General features: G+C 51.6%; 3 protein-coding genes across 7 annotated transcripts in view; 2 read left to right on the forward strand and 1 right to left on the reverse strand.

Annotated features, from left to right (window-relative positions):
- Window positions 1–4,827, reverse strand: part of PTPRN2 (protein tyrosine phosphatase receptor type N2) — a 987,645-nt gene extending 982,818 nt beyond the window's left edge. For all 3 annotated transcript variants that reach the window (XM_055269741.1, XM_055269742.1, XM_055269740.1), the window contains exon 1: window positions 4,562–4,827. In XM_055269741.1, the coding sequence (XP_055125716.1) occupies window positions 4,562–4,673 (112 nt within the window). In that variant the 5' untranslated portion in view covers window positions 4,674–4,827. The remainder of the gene's footprint in view (window positions 1–4,561) is intronic.
- Window positions 1–11,962, forward strand: part of LOC134736933 (uncharacterized) — a 147,344-nt gene extending 135,382 nt beyond the window's left edge. For both annotated transcript variants that reach the window (XM_063641782.1, XM_063641783.1), the window contains one exon: window positions 11,611–11,962. In XM_063641782.1, the coding sequence (XP_063497852.1) occupies window positions 11,611–11,807 (197 nt within the window). In that variant the 3' untranslated portion in view covers window positions 11,808–11,962. The remainder of the gene's footprint in view (window positions 1–11,610) is intronic.
- LOC134736973 (uncharacterized) lies at window positions 5,461–9,605 on the forward strand. Of its 2 annotated transcripts, none has more exons than XM_063641818.1 (4): window positions 5,461–5,876; window positions 7,431–7,475; window positions 7,551–8,017; window positions 9,281–9,605. In XM_063641818.1, exons 1-3 carry the CDS (start codon window positions 5,517–5,519, stop codon window positions 7,752–7,754), a joined length of 609 nt encoding a protein of 202 aa, XP_063497888.1. In that variant the 5' UTR covers window positions 5,461–5,516; the 3' UTR covers window positions 7,755–8,017; window positions 9,281–9,605. The 2 variants fall into 2 exon arrangements, 1 of the variants encoding a protein (XP_063497888.1); XR_010121481.1 differs by lacking the exon at window positions 9,281–9,605 and adding an exon at window positions 8,167–8,429 and having other exon boundaries at window positions 5,785–5,876; window positions 7,431–7,757; window positions 7,853–8,017.
- Window positions 11,963–19,170: the final 7,208 nt, after the last annotated feature.

The following is a 19,170-nucleotide window of genomic DNA, read 5'->3' on the forward strand; positions in this document are numbered from 1 at the left end:
TGCATTGAGTGGAACTTTCTTAATGAGACCATGTCTGATGACAGCTTAGCTGCACCCTGTGTCTCCTTGAGGCTTCACTCCCCTTCCTAGTCCCATATTCCTCACTTTCAAAATCTAAAGAAAAGTCGATGAGTAATTGCATCCAAAAATTAGGTAATACTGCATGAACGCTAGGACAAAACAAACCCAGAATGCAGAAATTATTGTCACATAAAAGGATCAGTGTTACCACAAAGTTCATCAGAAGATGAGGCCTTGGGATGTTGAGCCTTGGGCTGCACATCACACCACCTAACCTTGGTCCTGTGTACCCTGTGTCAATAGCCCTATTCTTCACAGGAAGCTGGAGACCCAACATGCTGACACGTTTCGTAGCACACAGAGATTCCTGCTGTACGCCATGACGGGGCCCAACACCATCTCGGAGTACAGCAGAGAGAGGACTATGAGAAAGTGTTTGCCCACCCCCACCCCCACCCCCCTGGTGGGCACCCCGACCTTAATCACCAGGTACAAAAACAAATCAGCTTGGAAGAAGAGCTGCCAGATGCTGAAACACATAGCTAAGCTCAGCACTGAGAAGAAGTCATTTTAAAAGCTCTTCCATTCCCTGCCCATCCCTTCTGAGCCTGACACCCTACATCCTGCTTCCTGAATCTAGCTTCATGAGTGAGCCCATTGTCTGGCACCTCCTTCCTCCAGAGGCCTAGGGTTTACAACACACCCCACTCCTTCTGCCCAGAACATCAGCCCTTAGGCTGATGGAGACCGAGCAGGAGAGACAGGGAACAACAGGCAGAGAAGCTCACAGATGTGCAAGGAGCAGGCTCTTCTTGGGGGAAGGGGCAGGTTGCTCATTACCATCCAACCAAACAGAATCAAAGGCTGCGGACCCCAAGAAGTAAAGATAGATTTGTGCTTTTGCGGCAGTAAGGATCCTTTGATTTAAAAATAAACAATCACGCCATCTCCTTCACAAAGCCAGCAGAGTCCTGCTCTGATGGCTCTGCCTCTCAGCTCTGTGTGGGCTCCCTGGTGAATGAAAAGTCTGTGTAGGCAAATCGGAAGGCCAAAACAAAGGAGCAAAATGAACAATCTCCTGTCTTCACAGCCAGGTGCACCCACTGGTTCTGAATCTGGATTCTCCAGGCAAAATCTGCATGAAAGCCTGACTCTATCATTGGCAAATGAAAGTTGTGCTTCTTTAGCAAAAGGAAGGGGGGGCCTTTAGAAAACTGCCCCCTAAACATAGGGGCTACCTGAGCAGGTTCACAAGTCAGCCTCCATGTAACTGAAGAACAGCGTAAAGCCCTTCACAAAGGGCTTATGTTCAAGTTAAACTTAAGGAAAAAGCACTGAGACCTGCACAAAGGATGCCCTGAAATCACAGAGAAAGGCGGGCCGGTGGGGAGAAAAACTCAAAGACTGAAGCATATGAAGAAAAGACCATCAAGATGTCTGAACAGCCCTGCATAACACACCAGTGTTATTTTGGCTACAAGCAAAGCTGAATCGTGTCACTAGAAAGGATGCCATGTTCCCCTATGTTCAGCTTTGATAATGGTCTCACAGATAATTAATTAATGCCATAAGGGAGCCCTTCCGACCAGAAAGGAACAGGCAGAGTGGGTGATGAGAGGGCAGGAAACTAAATAAATCAGGGGAAAAGAGTGTCCTTTAAGAGAGGAAGCAGTGAGACCTCCACTACCATGGGGTGCTGCCAACAGCTGTTCTGGAAATAAGTCAGCATCGTGGAGTGCAGCTCAAGGCCACAAGAATAAACTCAGAGACGGTAGTTATCGACTCTGGGTTTCATCAAGAGCTCCTTCACTATCAACATGAGAAGGTCCCCTTGCTCAAGACAAGGCATCCTATATAAAAAGAATTGGTCTTTAGGTCTTGTTAACATCAACCCCTAGTTCTAAACTACAAGGCTTTTTGACGTAACAGAGGAGCAAAAACTTGGATCTCCTTGAACCACATGTGTTCTGGAGGCCTCAACGTGAAGCTGAATCTTAATAGGTAAATAAATAAATAGATTACAAATGGCACAGCTGGGCCAGATTTAAGGCCGCTCTGTGCATCTTTAATCGAGCCTCATTGTTTGGAACAATGTAGTTGGCGTGACCATTGCCAAACAAGATCCAGACAGAAGAGAAAGAAAAATGGCAGCACCTGCCAGGTAAGCAAGCTTCTTGCATTCTCTGTGGATTGTGTTCTGACAAAATGGCAGCAACCCTGAGTGAGGATGGTACAAGGTGGAGGGGACATAGGTAGCTGACACATGGCCACATTCTGCCCCAAGGTGGCTCCTGCAATGGGAGGACCACACATACATCTCACTCTTTGTCTATAACACTGGGGCAGTTTCCAATTACCTGAGAATGTAGGTGATGCCTTTCACCTGGAGTCCTTCAAACAATTCGAACCACGTCTGCATCCTTAATGTTTTCCCACAAAATGAGTGAGTCCATAAGTCTCCTAATGACACAGCCTTCTGTTACCAGTCACACCGTGATCAGGGCTGAGGGAAACATGGCACCAGTTTTAATTATATGAGTCAACTTTGCTGGTAGCCAAAATAACACTGCTGCATTGGGCATTATCATTCAGTTTAGCAGCTTTCCTCTCTTCATGCACTTCCATCTTTGGGTTTTCCTTTGCTGCCTCTCTCAGCTACCCCCCACCTTTCTGACTTTCTCTGTGATTTTGGAAGAGTGCTGTGAACTGGCCATTGCAATGGCAAGGAAGGCAGTCAAGGACCAGCCTCCAGCTCACACCATAATGACCTACCTTCCCTGGGACACTCCACGCCCATGTGTGCTTCATGTGTAGGTGAAGGGCGGCACTTGGCCTCAGAGCAAACAACTCTCCCATAAGGTGACTGGCCAGGTCAAGCCAGCTGGAGGAAGGAATACAACCCCAGCAAGAGGCCACTGGTGCACAGCTGGGCCTTCTTTCCTGATAGGGGGCAAGGCACCAGGAGGAGGCAGAGTGAGCAAGGCCCCCAAGCTTCCCATGCAGGACTCATCCGTGCTCCAGCATGGAAGGGTGAGGGCTTCACCTGGGCCCTGGGGGCACAGTGACTGGGCTAGATCCCAGAGGTGCGGGACCAGCACAGACACTCCCTCCCAGGACTCCAAGGCAGGTGAGCAAGGACCTCCTTTCCCAGCGCCCCTGTTCCTTCTAACAGAGACAAGCAGGTTAGGGAGTGTGAGGAGACCGCAAGTCAAGGGAGGAATTCAGGAGACTCTGGCTTGAGGGAGGGGAGCGCCAACTCAGGAGTCCAGGGAGACTGTGTCAAGACACCTGGTTCTCTGCAGTTTTTGTTTGTTTGGGATTTTGACGATAAAGCACTACTGGAGACCAGAAGGGCCTAGAGGCAGAGAGGAAGGTGCCGGAGCCCAGCCGCGCTGAGGTGGGTGCAGGCGGCGCTGGGCAGCGGCGAAGGACCCCCCTCCGTCCCCGCCTGCGTTTGCTTCTGCGCCCCGTGGACACTGATTATCCTAACCTGTCATGTGTAATTCTGGTCCCGAAGCCGCCTGGAAACATTGGCTTTTTGGTAAATCTTCTTAATAAACAAGATTAGCAGGAAAGGAGGTGCCGGGGACTGGAGGTTTTATGGGTTTAAAACAGGGGCGTCCGCCTGGGAAAGCAGCGGCTTCCACTCCCTCGCTGCCGTGAAGCTGCCGCCCTCCCTTTCCTCCCGCGGCTGCCACGGAGGAAAAATGTCCTCTGATTTCGGCGGCGCTGCCCGCGGGGGGTGCGGGGGACGCAGGTAGAAGCGGGTGCAGCGGGACATCCGAGGCCCGGCCCCTCGCGGCACACGCGGCGCAAACGCCAGCGGGGGGCGCACCCACGCCGGACCAGGGCCGCGCGCTCCAGGGCCAGGGGAGTGCCGAGTGGCGGGGCTAGGGGCGTGAGGCCAAGGAGCTGGGGGAGAGGCAGGAGGCGACGCCGGGGAGGAAACTGAGGCAGGGGCGCGGGACCTGCTCCGAGCCACCAGTGAGGACAGAGAGGCGCGCGACCCGTGGCCGGGGGCTTGCGACCCAGAGCCTGGGGGTGTCGCGCTGGAACCCCGAGACCCCCGGAGCCCCCGACCTGCTCGCCAGGGCGCGCTCCCCACTCACTCACTGAGGCGCCCCTCCCCCCGCGCCCCGTCACTCACCAAGGCGCCCCTCCCCCAAACCCCCCTCATTCATTGAGGCGCCCCTCCCCCCACGCCCCGCATTCATTGAGGCGCCCCTCCCCCGACGCCCCCCACTCATTCATTGAGGCGTCCCTCCCCCAGAACCTCTCACTCAGAGGCGCCCCTCCCCCAACGCCCCCACTCATTTATTGAGGCGCCCTTCCTGCATGCCCCCTCACTCAGAGGCACCCCTCCCCGCAACCCCCTCACTGAGGCGCCGCCCCTCCCCCCGAACTCCTCACGAAGGCGCTTCTCCCCCCAGCCCCTCACGGTGGCGCCTCTCCCCACCCCGACCCCCTCACGGAGGCGCCCCTCTCACAACGCCCCCAACTAATTCATTGAGACGCCCCTCCCCCCGCGCCCCCCACTCACCCAGACGCCCCGGGAGCTGCCGGCCGCGGGGGACGGACGAGGGGGCGGCAGGCAGGACGCGTGGCGGCAGCAGCAGCGGTAGCAGCAGCAGCAGCGGGAGCGGCGGCCCCATCCCCGCGGCCTGGCCGGCGGCGCTCAGTCCATGGCCGCGCGGGAGGCGGTGGGAGGCGGCCGAGTCCGGGCCCAGGGAGGCGCGCGCCGCCAGCTCCTCCCGCCGCGCCTCTCGCGCTCTTGCGGCGGCGCCGGGCCGAGCTTCAGCACCGGACAGCGCCCGGCCCCGCCCCGGCCCCGCCCCCGTCTACAGGGCCCCGCCCCCGGACGCGCGTCCGCCCTCAGGCCACGCCCCCGGCCAGCCCCGCTCGCCCCGGCCACGCCCCCCGCCCGCCCGGCTCCCTTCCCTCCACACTGGCGGGCGCCGCGGCCCGGAGCCCCACGCCCGGCCCTGGACTCCCCCGCCCCAGCTCGCGCCCCTCCCCGCTCGGAACGCCTCGTCCGCCCCCGCGCGTCCCCTCCCACTTGCATTCCTGCCCCCCGCCTGGCCCTCCGATCCCCTCCCCGCCTGCCACCGCTCCCCGCCCGGCCCGGTGCTGGGGATTGCACTGTCCCTGGGGACGGCGGGGGCCTAAGCCGCGCCCTTGGCCCGGACGCAAAGGCCCGAACCTACTCTGCTGGGGACCTGGGCAGGCGGCCTGTACTCGCGGGGCCCCGCGCGCGTCGAATTAACGCCTTCCAACCGTTTATTTAATTTAAACGTAACGGGCCACTTGCGCATCCGGTCGCGCAGAAGTGGACCCAGTCGACCTCCCCTGCAGCGCGGGCAGCGCCCAGGCTCGGTCCCAGGAAAGCTCCCGGAGGGCCTGGGGTGTGGGCTGGGGCCAGGAGGGCTCTGGGGCAGAACAGGGTGAGGCCTCTTGCAGGCCTGGTCTCGCCGCCGTCCCGCCCGGGGTCCTGGGGGATGTCGCGTGTCCTCCTCAGGAGACAGTGCCACTTCCGAGAGGTCCTACGACAAAGGGGGCCAGTAGGGGCCTCCGGGTGGGAGGGAGCCTGCGCTTCTCCACAGCCCACCTCGCTCACACCGTACCCCAGGGTCACCCCCTCCCGGGTCCCTGTCCTGGTGACCCCACCTGGGCCCCCAACCTCCCCACCTGCTTCTGGCTTGGACAGAGGCCTGAGCCCTCCCGCGTGCCTTCCCGCCACGTTCTCATTCCAAGGACATCTGCCTGGCGCCCTGTGGGTTTTCTCCTCCATGCCTGGCCCCCAGGGCCATGCCTTCCGCGTCCCTTACCAGCCTGGGCAAGGCTGGCACCTGTGGACAGTGAGTGGGGGCTGGGATGGCAGCGAGGGAGTTCCATCGTGGCCCAAACATCTGCAATTCAGAGTTGGATATTGGGGCTGACTGTCCTAAGTCCCCTCCTCACGGACACCTCTGTCCTCAGACCTCCGTCATCTCCTTGCTGGGGCCCCTCACCCTCCCATCCTTCAAGAAAGCAGCTCCTCTTTCTTTGTCGCAGCCCTCCTTCAGCCACCTGTGCCCGGAGTGGGTGATGGATGGGCAGTTTATCCTTCACACCCAGACGCCCAGGGGACCACCTCCCCGTAGGAAGCACCTTCTTCCAGAATGCCACAGCACAGAGGTCATGGTAGCTCCCGGGCCGCCCTTCCCTCCTACAAAGTCAGGCCCCTGTGTAAACCTGTGGATCCTACAAAAACAGCCACTGGTTGCGAGAAGGATGGCAGCAGGGACTGGATAGATGGGGCTGCTTTTGACTGATTATTTTTAGTAGCCTAGACTCTAATTTTTAACACAGCAGTGCTTGCCTCAAAACAAATGCAACTCCCCCAGCAAAATCCATCCAGGAAAAAGGCTGTGAGCCCACAGCGAGGCGCACCCCAAATGTGGGCTTGGTGGTGATACAGTTGGGACATTTGTCCTGCCCTAATCTCCTGTTGAATTGTAATCCCCAGTGTTGGAGTTGGAGGTTGGGTCTGGTGGGAGGCGATGGCAGCATGGCGGAGGATCTCTCCTGAATGGCTTGGGCCATCCCCTTGGTGATGAGTGAGCTCCCCGACTCCCTGTTCTGATCATTTAAAGCCATGTGATACCTCTCCCTAACTTTCTGCCTCTCCCTAACTCTCTCCCTGTCCCTAATTCTCTCCCTCTCCCTAAGTCCCTCAACTCTCTCCCTCTCTCCCTAACTCTCCCTCTCCCTCTCCAACTCTCTCCCTCTCCCTCTCTCCCCAACTCTCTCCCTCTCTCCCCAACTCTCTCCCTCTCTCCCTCTCCCTAACTCCCTCAACTCTCTCCCTCTCTCTCCCTAACTCTCCCTCTCCCTCTCTCCCTCTCTCTCCCTAACTCTCTCCCTCTCCCTCTCCCTCTCTCCCTCTCCCTAACTCCCTTAACTCTCTCCCTCTCTCCCTCTCCCTAACCCTCTCTCTCCCTCTCTCCCTCTCCCTCTCTCCCTCTCCCTCTCTCCCTCTCCCTCTCTCCTTCTCTCTCTCCCTCTCCCTAACTCTCTCCCTCTCTCTCCCTAACTCTCTCCCTCTCCCTCTCCCTCTCTCCCTCTCCCTAACTCCCTTAACTCTCTCCCTCTCTCCCTTTCCCTAACTCTCTCCCTAACTCTTTCCCTCTCCCTCTCTCCCTTTCCCTCTCTCCCTCTCCCTCTCTCCTTCTCTCTCTCCCTCTCCCTAACTCTCTCCCTCTCTCTCTAAGTCTCTCCCTCTCCCTCTCCCTCCCTCCCTCTCTCCCCCTCTCCTTCTCTCTCCCTCTCTCTCCCTCCATCCACCTCTCTGTCCCTCTCCCTCTCTCTCTCCCTGTCTCTCCCATCCTATGTGACATGCCTGCTCTGCCTTTGCCTTCTGCTATGATCAGAAGCTCCCTGAGGCCTCCCCAGAAGCAGATGCCACCATGCTTCCGGTACAGCCTGCAGAACTGTGAGCCAATTAAGCTTCTTTTCTTACAAATTACTCAGCCTCGGGTATTACTTTACAGCAATGCGAGAATGGCCTAACACAGGTGGTAAGACAAGTCCATGTGGGGGTGTCGGGAGGTTGGGAAGAGCAGCACCACCGGATGGCTCGACGGGCTGGTGCGTCCTGGGAGGTCCCGAGCCGTCTGACTATGGAGCCAGTGATGGAAACCACGGGGGAAAGGAAAGGTCAGAGTGAGCCTGCAGAAGGGACAGCCTCTTCATGACAGGTTCGTGAGGTGATTCGGACGCACAGGGGTGGGACACGGGATTCTCTTCAGTGAAAACTACTTTGTGAGGCCTTAACGCCGTTTCTCTGGTACAGATGGGGGTCTGAGGAACCAAGTGCTCCGCCTGAACGAGGATGACCTGGAGAGGTCTGTTGCCTGAATGAGAGTCACTGAGTTTACACTGCAGGAGAGCAGCTCCCAAGACCAAGGCCCTGCGATTCCCAGAGGCTGTCGGACCGCCGCATCCCTTGGCGTGAACGGTGGGTGTGGAGAAGGACCCAGAGTCTAGAGCCTACATCCTGGAGGACTGTGTATCTTGGGAGGGGCCTGGGCTTGTTTGTACTTCCGTTATTTGACTTGCTGCTTGCTTAATGGTAGTTTCCTGAACAAGGTCCTGTTTTACCCCAAGGGCCCTGAACTTTGGTTAAACACAAAGAAGCCCCCAAAAAAGGGAAAGTGAAAGCACTGGAGGGATCACAACAAAAAGCACCTTGAGAAGCACAGCACCTACAAGACAGCAGCGCAGCGTGGCCACCTCCCTGCATCAAGCACCAGGTGGCCGGCTCCCTGCCTCAAGCACCAGGCACGCTAACCCAGGTTGTGAGAGGGGGCAGGTCAACACTGGATAAAATAAACTCCAGGAGGCCGGGCACAGTAGCTTACGCCTGTAATCCCAGCACTTTGGGAGGCCGAGGCGGGTGGGTCACTTAAGGTCAGGAGTTCAAGACCAGCCTGGCCAACATGGTGAAACCCCATCTCTACTAAAATACAAAAATTAGCCAGGTGTGGTGGTGGGCACCTGTAATCCCAGCTACTCGGGAGGCTGAGTCAGGAGAATCCCTTGAACCCAGGAGGCAGAGGTTGCAGTGAGCCGAGATTGTACCACTGCACTCTAGCCTAGGTGACAGAACAAGACTCCATCTCAAAAAAAAAAAAAAAAAAAAAAAAAGGAAACTCAAGGAAAGGAAATGCAAAGGGTGGAGAGAGGAAGAAAAATGTTGTTTAGCAAACCAAGGCTGGTTCCAGAACTCCAGCTGATATAGCCCAGACTTCTAATCCAAAAGGAAGACCGTGCTGGCCAGACAGGTGGTCACCATTAGATTCTTAATGCTTGACCCAACAGGTGCAGAGGTGTGTCTGTGTCTGTCTGTGCAAGGACACATTTGAATGCTGTACAAGGCACATATGTGAACATTGTACCACATGTACAGCTTTCAAACATGCTCTTATATTCTCCGAGCCCTTAGGGGGAATGTCTCCTACATACATTTATGTTTTGTGCCTTCCTACTTATGAAATTAACCCATCATTGTCACACTTGCTGATATGCATGCTGTATGCCCATAGCATGCCAGGGTCTGTATACAGTGCAACCTTGTAGTTTCAATGCAGTGATAACATATCCCTCACATTTGTAATCATGGGTTATTCCTTGATTACAAGGATTAATTCCAAGATGCCAAGATTTTCAAGGTCGAAAGGCCTGTCTTAAACAGTTCCTGAGTCACACATTTTCCTTCAAGGGCATCCCATCTGCCAGAGGTGTCCAGTTGAGTGGGACAACAGTGGTGTGTACCAGGGGAGTACACAGAAGGTCAGGGCTCAAATTCCAGTCCTGGGGCACACCAGCTCCGTGACCGTGAACGCGGCACCAGCTCCGTGACCGTGAACGCGGCACCAGCTCCGTGACCGTGAACGCGGCACCAGCTCCGTGACCGTGAACGCGGCTCCAGCTCCGTGATCGTGAACGTTGTCCACTGGTGACAAAGGTGAAACTGTTGGCCAATCCAGTGGTTTTGTGTCAGTCAGTGCTCTGGGTTACATCAGAGCTGACCAGTCCTTAACGAGGACCAGAAAGTGTTTCAAATGGGGCGGCTGGGCCTCTGATTCTAAGAAACCATCTTGAGAGGGCTGGCATGAGAACCCTGGGGTGCAGTGGGGCGCAGCAGGCTTTGTTTGAATCCCAAAGGCCCACATCACATGGACGGGACTGACCGGCTCCTGCATGGCATTCTCCTCTTCAGGTTGAAGGCTGGGGCTCTTATCTTCCCGTTTAACGTTCTCTGTGGGAGATGCTCACTGAGTCTCCGCTTGATCAGGTATGGCTTCATGAGAGGGATGGACTTCAGGTGAGGTTTTAGGGCAAGTGCAGATGCAACTTCCACATACTCCATGCTCGAGAGCAAAGGTGCCTGAACACATACGAATGAATACACTCAAAGTTACTCATGCTAGACAAACATTTTGGCTCTTGCTAAATGACACAGTAGTTCTGGCCAACCATGATGAAATTTGAGTGACTTACTAGAACAGTCAAAACTGCCAGATTGGCCACTTTTAATTGGCCATTTTTCACCATTGAAACACAGCCCAGGTCTAGTTGAATGGCAAATGCAGTGAGTCACCTAATCCCAGTCTGTGTGATGGAAAGTGGATGTCAGCCCATGGAGACGGTACCTCAGTTTTCTGCTTATGATGTTGACTGAGCCCAATCTACAGGGCAAGAGCAAGTCGTTCCCACCCCTTCCGCTTCAGAGAAGAGTGCCCCACAAAGCTTCCCTCTGCTTAGCGGAGAGGAGTCAGGAGGGTCCATCACTCCTTGGTGTCTTGTCCTGTTGTGGATACCTCTTCCCTGCAGGAAACGTCCTGCCTCAAAAGGGTGACACTTCTGTTCAGTACCAAGTGTCACTGACTCCAGGGTGCAGTTGCAGGGTGGGGAATCGGAAGCTGCACCCCCCCAAAATGGAACAGCCCAACGGGTTCACCTTGCCCACTGCCAAATTACCAAGACAGGGTAATTGCAGTAGAGAAAGAGTAATTTACGCAGAGCTGGTGTGCGGAAGACTGGAGTTTTATTACTCAAATCAGTCTCCCTGAAAACTTGAGGATCAGAGTTTTTAAGGATAATTTGGTGAGTAGAGGCTCGGGAAGTGGAGAGTGTTGATTGATCGGGTTGGAGATGGAATCAGAGGGGGTTGAAGTGGGTTTTTCTTGCTGTCTTCTGTTCCTGGGTGGGATCGCAGAACTGGTTGAGCCAAATACCAGTCTGGGCGGTGTCAGCTGGTACATCAGAATGCAGGGTCTGCAATATCTCAAGCACTGATCCTAGGTTTTACAACAGTGATGTTATTCCCAGGAGCAACGTGGAGAGGTTTAGAATCTTGCAGCCTCCAGCTGCATGACTCCTAAATCATAATTCTAATCTTGTGGCTAATTTGTTAGTCCCCAGGCAGGAAGGGGGTTTGTTTTGGGAAAGGACTGTTATCATCTCTGTTTCAAAGCTAAACCATAAACTAAGTTCCTCCCAGAGTTAGTCTGGCCTACGGCCAGGAATGAACAAGGACAGCTTGGAGGTTAGAAGCAAGATGGAGTCAGTTAGGTCAAATCTCTTTCACTGTAATAATTGTCTCAGTTATAATCTTTGCAAAAGTGGTTTTAAAAATATTACTCCTAGACCCCAAATGTCTGAAGAATTGGCCTTAGCACGTTACTGTATTATCAATATTTTGCCAGTCAGCAGGCAACAAAAAGGAGAGAAGAAGTCTGGATTGTCCATCTTGGGTGGTGTTAGTGTTGGTGTTGGTAGTGATGGTGGTGTTAGTGTTGGCGTTGGTAGGAGTGATTGTTACAGTGGTGTTGATATTGAGGGTGTCAGTGTTGGTGGGATGGTGGCAATCATGGTGGCAGTGATAGGGGTGGCAACAGTGGTGGTTAGGGGTGATGGTGGTAATCATGGTGACTATGTATGGTATTGGTGGTGGTAGTAAAGGTGATGCTGGAGGTCGTGGTGGTGGTATTGATATTGGCAGTGTTAGTTGTGGTTATTGTGGTGCTGCTGAAGGTGGTGATAGAGATGGTGATAGTGATAGTGGTGATGGTGATTGTGATGTTGATGGTATTGACATTGGCAGTATTGCTGATGGTGATGCTGATGGTGATGATGGTAGAGATGATGGTGATTTGGAGGATAGTGGATGTGTTGATGAAGGTGGTGTGATTGTTGTAGTGGTGGTACTGATATTGATATTGTGTTGGTGGTGGTGGTATTGATATTGACAGTAATCCTGATGGTGGTACTGATGGTGATGGGAAAGGTGGTGGTGATTTTGACAGTGGATGTGTTGTTGAGGAAAGTGGTGATTGATATGGTGATGGTAGTGGTTACTGTGGTGGTGCTGGAGGGCGGTTGTAGAGATGATGTTAAAGGTGGTGAAGCTGGTGGTGACAGAGATGGTCATGGTGGTAGTGGTGGAGCTGGTGGTGATGGAAGTGGTCGTGGTGGTTGATATGGTTTGGATCTGTGTCCCCAACCAAATCTTATGTGGAATTGAAATCCCCAGTGTTGGAGGTGGGGCCTGGTGGGAGGTAACTGAATCATGGGGGCAGATTTCCCCCTTTGGTGCTGTTCTCATGATAGAGTTCTCATGAGATCTGGTTGTTTAAAAGTGTGTAGCACCTCCTGCTTCTCTCTCTCTTCCTCCTGTTCTGGCCATGTAAGATGTGCCTGCTTCCCCTTCACCTTCCACCATAATTGTAAATTTCCTGAGGCCTCTCTAGCCATGTTTCCTGTACAGCCTACAGAACCATCAGCCAATTAAACCTCTTTTCTTTATAAATTACTCAGTCTCAGGGGTTTATGGCAGTGCAAGAATGGACTAATACAGTGGTGGTGGTGAAGGTGGAAGTGGAGGTATTGGTGGTGAAGCTAGTGGTGGTAGAGATGGTGGTGATAGTGGTACTCATGGTGGTGGAGGTGGAGCTGGTGATGATGGAGGTGGAGGTGTTAGTGGTGTTGACGCTGGTGGTGGTGGAGGTGGTTATGGTGGTGGGGGGGGGTGTTAGTGGTGATGAAGCTGGTGGTGGTGGTGGAGGTGGAGCTGTTAGTGATGGTAAAGCTGGTGGTGGTGGAGGTGGTAGTAGAGGTGGTGATGGTGGTTATGGTGATAGTGGTGAAGTTGTAACAGAGGTGGAGCTGGTAGTGATGGAAGTGTCAGTGGTGGTGATGCTTCTGTCTGCACACCCCCTTTCCCATTTAGGGCAAACAGCACTTCCATTTTTATCTGTGGGACTTCTGCCCATGAACCCTTGTCCCTCAGGACAGGCCACCAGGTAAAGGCTCATGGCATATGCAGGCCAGCAAATGCTCTCTCCCTAGGATGTGAGTCATGCGTGGAGTGACACGGGAGGAGATGACCAGAGCTGCCTCAGGCCTGCAGCAGCACCCGGGCCTACCTGTATTAGTTCATTCTCACACTGCTATAAAGAAATACCTGAGACTAGGTAATTTATAAAGAAAAGAGGTTTAATTGACCAGCAGTTCCTCAGGCTATACAGGAAGCAAGGTGGCCTCTGCTTCTGGGGAGGCCTCGGGAAACTTATAATCATGGCGGGAGATGAAGGGGGAGCAGGCACATCTTACATGGCTGGAGCAGGAGGAAAAGAGAGACAGGGGAGGTGCCACACACTTTAAAACAACCAGATCTCACAAGAACTCACTGCCACCAAGACCACACCAAGGAGGATGGTGTTAAACCATGATAAACCACCCCCACGATCCAGTCACTTCCCACCAGGTCCCACCTCCAACAGTGGGGATTGTAATTCAACATGAGATTTGGGCGGGGACACAGATCCAAACCGCCTCACTGCCAATGAGTGCCGAGGCCTGGGTCCCATGCTCAGGTCTGCATCTGCATCTTTTCCTGACTCTGGGGGCTCCCTACCTTCCAATAAAGTCTTTTGTGGGCCCAGTTGCCAGACCCTTTCAGTCACCTGCACTGACAGACTTGGTGACCTATGTAAGTCGGCAGGCCTCAGTCTTACTGTTATTAATAAACAGTCCAGCCATTGGTCATAAGAAAAATATCTAACTCCATAAAGCACTGACTAGGTGCCAGTGATTATGACAATAGTTAGGCGCCATTCTCATTCGCATTCCACACATGAGGAGACCAAGGCTGAGAAGGTCTAAATCATCTTCCCAAGACCCCCACAGCCAGTAAGTGCTGGGTTCAGGGTTCAAATCCACTCGGTCTCACTCGAGTTCAGGGTCTCATTCTTGCCATCCCAATTCACCGAATTCTCCATTTGTGGATTCTATTAGCCTGAAGCCAGCACTTCTGAGGCCTCCTAACCCTAGCTGGGAGGGCAGCCAGCCCACTCAGCGGGGAGGTGACTGGCTATTATTCAGGGTGTGGGTGCAGACGTGTCTGGCATCCGAGGCATTTTGTTGCTTCTTTTACTGAGGCAGAGGGAGGGAGAAGCAACATGTGATAATCTCACCTCACCAGCATTGCAACTTAGCAAAAGTCATATTCTCCCGGCACACTGGTTAATGAATCTGCTGGAAGACATCTTATTCTATGGGACTTTCTCAGAATGTTCTAGATGGTACTCACAGGTCTCCTGGCAAAGCAACAGAAAAACCAAGCCAGAGTCTTGGGAGCTGCCCCCACTCCTGGCCATTCACACCAACATCTGTGCCTCCCCAGGGGGCTGGCCACTGCCCAGTTCACTCCATGCCTCCTATACCCACAAGCCACTAAGCCTGAGGAGGAGAACGTCCGGCCTGCCTGGAAGCAGACTCTTCCCCAGACCCGGGGCAAACACCGTGGAGCTTCCCGTCAGCTCTCCAGCCAGCTCTGCTCTCAGCGGGTTGGAGGCAATAACCTGTGGCCAGAACATGGCCTGATGTGCCAGCCTCCCGAGTAGCTGGGACTACAGGCATGTGCCACTACACCCAGCTAATTTTTGTATTTTTTTGTAGAGATGGGGTTTCACCATGTTGCCCAGGCTGGTAACTTCTGAGCTCTAGCAATCTGCCCATCTTGGCCTCCCAAAGTGCTGGGATTATAGGCATGTGCCACCGCACCGGCCTATTATTTATATTCGATATAGCATTTAACAGAAATTTGTTATGTGGTAATTTTTCACCTTTTGCTAAGTTGAAATGTTTTATTTCATTTTTTTGAGATGGAGTCTTGCTCTGTCACCCAGGCTGGAGTGCAGTGGCACAATCTCGGCTCACTGCAAGCTCTGCCTCCTGGGTTCATGCCATTCTCCTGCCTCAGTCTCCCCAGTAGCTGGGACTGTCCTGCTAATTTTTTTGTATTTTTAGTAGAGACAGGGTTTCACCATGTTAGCCAGGATGGTCTCTATCTCCTGACCTCGTGATCCGCCCGCCTCGGCCTCCCAAAGTGCTAGGATTACAGGCATGAGCTACCACGCCCAGCCAAAATGTTTTATTTTTAAAAACAATCTGTTAGAGACACAAACTAAGGTATTTGTGGGTCAAATTAGATAAAGTCTGGGATTTGCTATAAAATATTCTAGCAACAAAAACAACAAAAGGTGAAGATCAATGAGACTGGTTGTACTATTTTCTCTAATTTTAAAAATATATTTAAAAATAAGCCAGGCACGGTGGCTCACGCTTGCAATCTCAGCACTTTGGGAGGCCGAGGTGGGTGGACCGTGTGAGTCTACGAGTTTGAACCAGCCTGGGCAACACGGCAAAACCCTGACCAAAAAATACAAAAATTAGCCGGGTGTGGTGACACGCACCTATAGTCCCAGCCACCTGAGAAGCTAAGGCAGGAGGATCACTTGAGTCCAGGAAGCCGAGGCTGCAGTGGGCTGAGATCATGCCACTGCACTGTATGACAGAGCAAGACCCTGTCTCAAAAAAAATTAATTTTTCTGGATACAAGATCAACATAAAAAGATTTTTAACTTTTCTAGGCTGGGCGCAGTGGCTCATGCCTGTAATCCTAGCACTTTGGGAGACCAAGGTGGGAGGATCACTTGAGCCCAGGAGTTCAACACTAGCCTGGGCAACATGATGAAAACCCGTCTCTATAAGAAGTACAGGCCAGGTACGGTGGTTCACGCCTGTAATCCCAACACTTTGGGAGGCTGAGGGTGGATTACATAAGGTCAGGAGTTCAAGACCAGCCTGACCAATATGGTGAAACCCCTGTCTCTACTAAAAAAAAAAAATACAAAAATTAGCCAGGCATGGAGGTGTGCGCCTGCAGTCCCAGCTACTTGGGAGGCTGAGACAGGAGAATCACTTGAACCCGTGACAGAGGTTGCAGTGAGCCAAGATCACACCACTGCACTCCAGCCTGGGGTGACAGAGTGAGACTTCGTCTCAAAAAAGTATAAAAATTAGGCCGGGCTGGCTCAATGGCTTACACCTGTAATCCTAGCACTTTGGGAGGCTGAGGCAGGTGGATCACCTGAGGTCAGGAGTTTGAGACCAGCCTGACCAACCTGGTGAAACCCCATTTCTACAAAAAATACAAAAATTAGCCAGGTGTGGTGGCACATACCTGTAATCTCAGCTACCCAGGAGGCTGAGGCAGGAGAATCGCTGGAATCCAGGAGGCGGAGGCTGCAGTGAGCTGAGATCACGCCATTGCCCTCCAGTCTCAGCGACAGCGACTCTGTCTCAGAAAAAAAAAAAAAGCACAAAAATTAGTTGGGCATGGTGGCGCAAGCCTGTATTCCCAACTACCTGGGAGGCTGAAGCAAGGGGATTGCTTGAGCCAGGGAGGTCGAGGCTGCAGTGAGCTGTGATCACACCATTGCACTCTAGCCTGGGCAACAGAGTGAGGCCCTATTTAAAAAAAAAAAATTAACTTTTCTATTCCCTAGCGATAACTGATTAGATAACACAAGAGTTAAAAAAAATTCCATTAACAATGGAAAAAAAATTGATTGTTACATGCTTAGTAATAAACATTATAAAGAATATGAAGACATTTATGAGAAAAAAATAAAACTTCCATGAAGCACATCTTTTTTTTTTTTTTTTTTCTGAGAAGGAGTCTCACTCTGTCGCCCAGGCTGCAGTGCAGTGGCGTGATCTTGGCTCACTGCAAGCTCCACCTCCCGGGTTCACGCCATTTTCCTGCCTCAGCCTCCCAAGTAGCTGGGACTACAGGCGCCCACCACCATGCCCGGCTAATTTTTTGTATTTTTAGTAGAGACAGGGTTTCACCGTGTTAGCCAGGATGGTCTCCATCTCCTGACCTCGTGATCTGCCCACCTCGGCCTCCCAAAGTGCTGGGATTGCAGGTGTGAGCCACTGCGCCTGGCTGAAGCACATCTTTTTTAAAAAACTAATTAAAGAGATGCCATGCTCATGGCTGGGAAGTTAATGTAAAAACCATCCTCCTCTCCCTCATCAATTATAAATTTAATGTAATCTCAATCAAAATTGCATGGGATTTTCTAGAACTTGGTAAACTAAAATTCATATGGGGGAGAAGGCAATCATCCTACAAGTTTTAAAAGCTTACAAGGTATTTAAAGATCACTCTAAGACTCAGGAGAAGATGAAATATCCAGGGAGGGAAGTCAATGTTGGGGCCACTTTTGTCCAAGGTGGTGCTTCCTGGCCTCGACGGTGACCCTGAGAGACTGCGTATGGGGAACGAAGGAGTTGGAGTGTGCAGCTCTCGCAGGCAGGGGTGGAACAGTCCCTGCAAAGCTGCCCCATGTGAACTTCAGCCTGGCTTCAAGCCATCCCAATGCTCCTAGAACCCCAAACCCTGAAATTACACTCAGGCGATTGCAACATTAAAACATGTTTATCTTCTTTAGACAAATACTCTAAACTGAGATTCTTCAGTTAATAGGTATGAACATTTTTATGACAACGGATATGTATCAATACGTATTTCAGTGTCATGATGTACTAATGTAAACCAGTTTAATGCTGCCCCAAAACAATGTATACCAATTACACCATCATTTTCCAGAAGTGGGGATTATACTTTTAAAAAACTGCTTTAGTAATTGAAAATAGTAACTGCAGCCTCAGACTCCCGGGCTCAAGAGATCCTTCTGCCCCTGCCCCCCAAGTAGCTGGGACTACAGATGCACACCATGCCTGGGACAGGTGCACACCATGCCTGGGACAGGTGCACACCATGCCTGGCTTCTCATTTCTGTGCTAATTACATTTGTCAGTTGGCCTGTGAGTGTCCTGACAGTACTGGCTCCAGCAGCAGCTTCTGCTCCTGGCTTCTCAGGTAAGTTCTGATTCTCTGCATTCACCTGTCTCTCCAGTTTTCAGGATAGCAGTTTGCCCCATGACCTCATTTCTCTGATGGATCTGAGAAGAGTTGTTGATTTTCCATTTGCTGAGCTTTTTTCTTGTTGTGGGGACAGCAGTGATAACTGCCAAGCTCTTTACCTGTCAAATCATTATCTTTTGATATTTGAATGGTTTTAGTTTTACACGTAGATTTGTATTCCATCTGGAATATTTCTTTTATGCATTATATAAGGTAGAGAACTAACTTTTCTTAGTGAAAATCTGTCATTTCCCCATTTATTTGGGATGGCTCTTCATTATACACAAATGTCCCACGTGAGTGTGTGTGCTCTGTGCTTCTCATTCTCTTCCGTTGGCCTATTTGCCTATTCCTAACCACTTCCATATTGTAGCTTTTTAATACACCCTTCAATACTGGGTTGCGCAAACCCCCTCTGATTCTTCCCGGCGAGTCTCTCGTGTTGCCTCTCCTCTGTATTGGAGCACATTCCCTCCCTCCTGTCAGATGTTAATTACTTGTGTTCTTTTTCTTTTCTCTGCCAGACTTTCTAGAAGTTTTCTAGTTGTTTTACTCATTTATTTTATCACATCTTTGGGAGTTTCTTAAATTCACAAATGTATCCTCACATATTTACTCATTTGTTCCCTTTTTAGTTTTCTATTTCTTGCTTCTTGAATTAAATGCTCAATTCTTCTTTATTATACAAATAATACTACTGCATTCCCATTTGGAAAATGTTCAGTCTGTACAGAAACACACAGAGAAAAACGTGAGAGTTCCTTTACTTGCACCCCCACTTCCCAGTCCTCTCCCAGAAGTAAGAAGCATCAGCAGTTTCACCGAAACACGTTACTTACGCTCAAATGTCATTTTAAAAATAAATGGCATCATACTCTTTGTACTGTTTTGACTTGCTTTTTTAAAAATTTTACTTTGCATATGACTTAGAGATATTTTTGTATCAGTATAGATATGTTTGCCTCATTTCAGGTAAAGGTTACATAATATTCCCTAGTATAGACAGGCTGTGTTTAAATTATGTACTCCATTATTGAAGGATATTTAGCTAGCTTTCCAACAGAAACTCTTCAGATACCTGAAAAACAGTATCTACAAGAAACAACCTTAGCCAGCATGCGGACACATGGACACTTCAGTTGCTAAAACACCGGAATGCTTCCTGATCCATCGGTAGGTAGCAGGCCCCCAATATTCATATTTGACGATAATATGGTTCTCAACTTGGTACACACATCCCGTAAAAGTTCAAATACAAAACACACATGCGAAAAGTGGTGGCTTTTGTGCACCCCAGGAATTACTAATGAAAATGCAGTATGAACAAC

This window comes from Symphalangus syndactylus, chromosome 6, assembly GCF_028878055.3.
Source record: "Symphalangus syndactylus isolate Jambi chromosome 6, NHGRI_mSymSyn1-v2.1_pri, whole genome shotgun sequence".
Taxonomy (NCBI): domain Eukaryota; kingdom Metazoa; phylum Chordata; class Mammalia; order Primates; family Hylobatidae; genus Symphalangus; species Symphalangus syndactylus.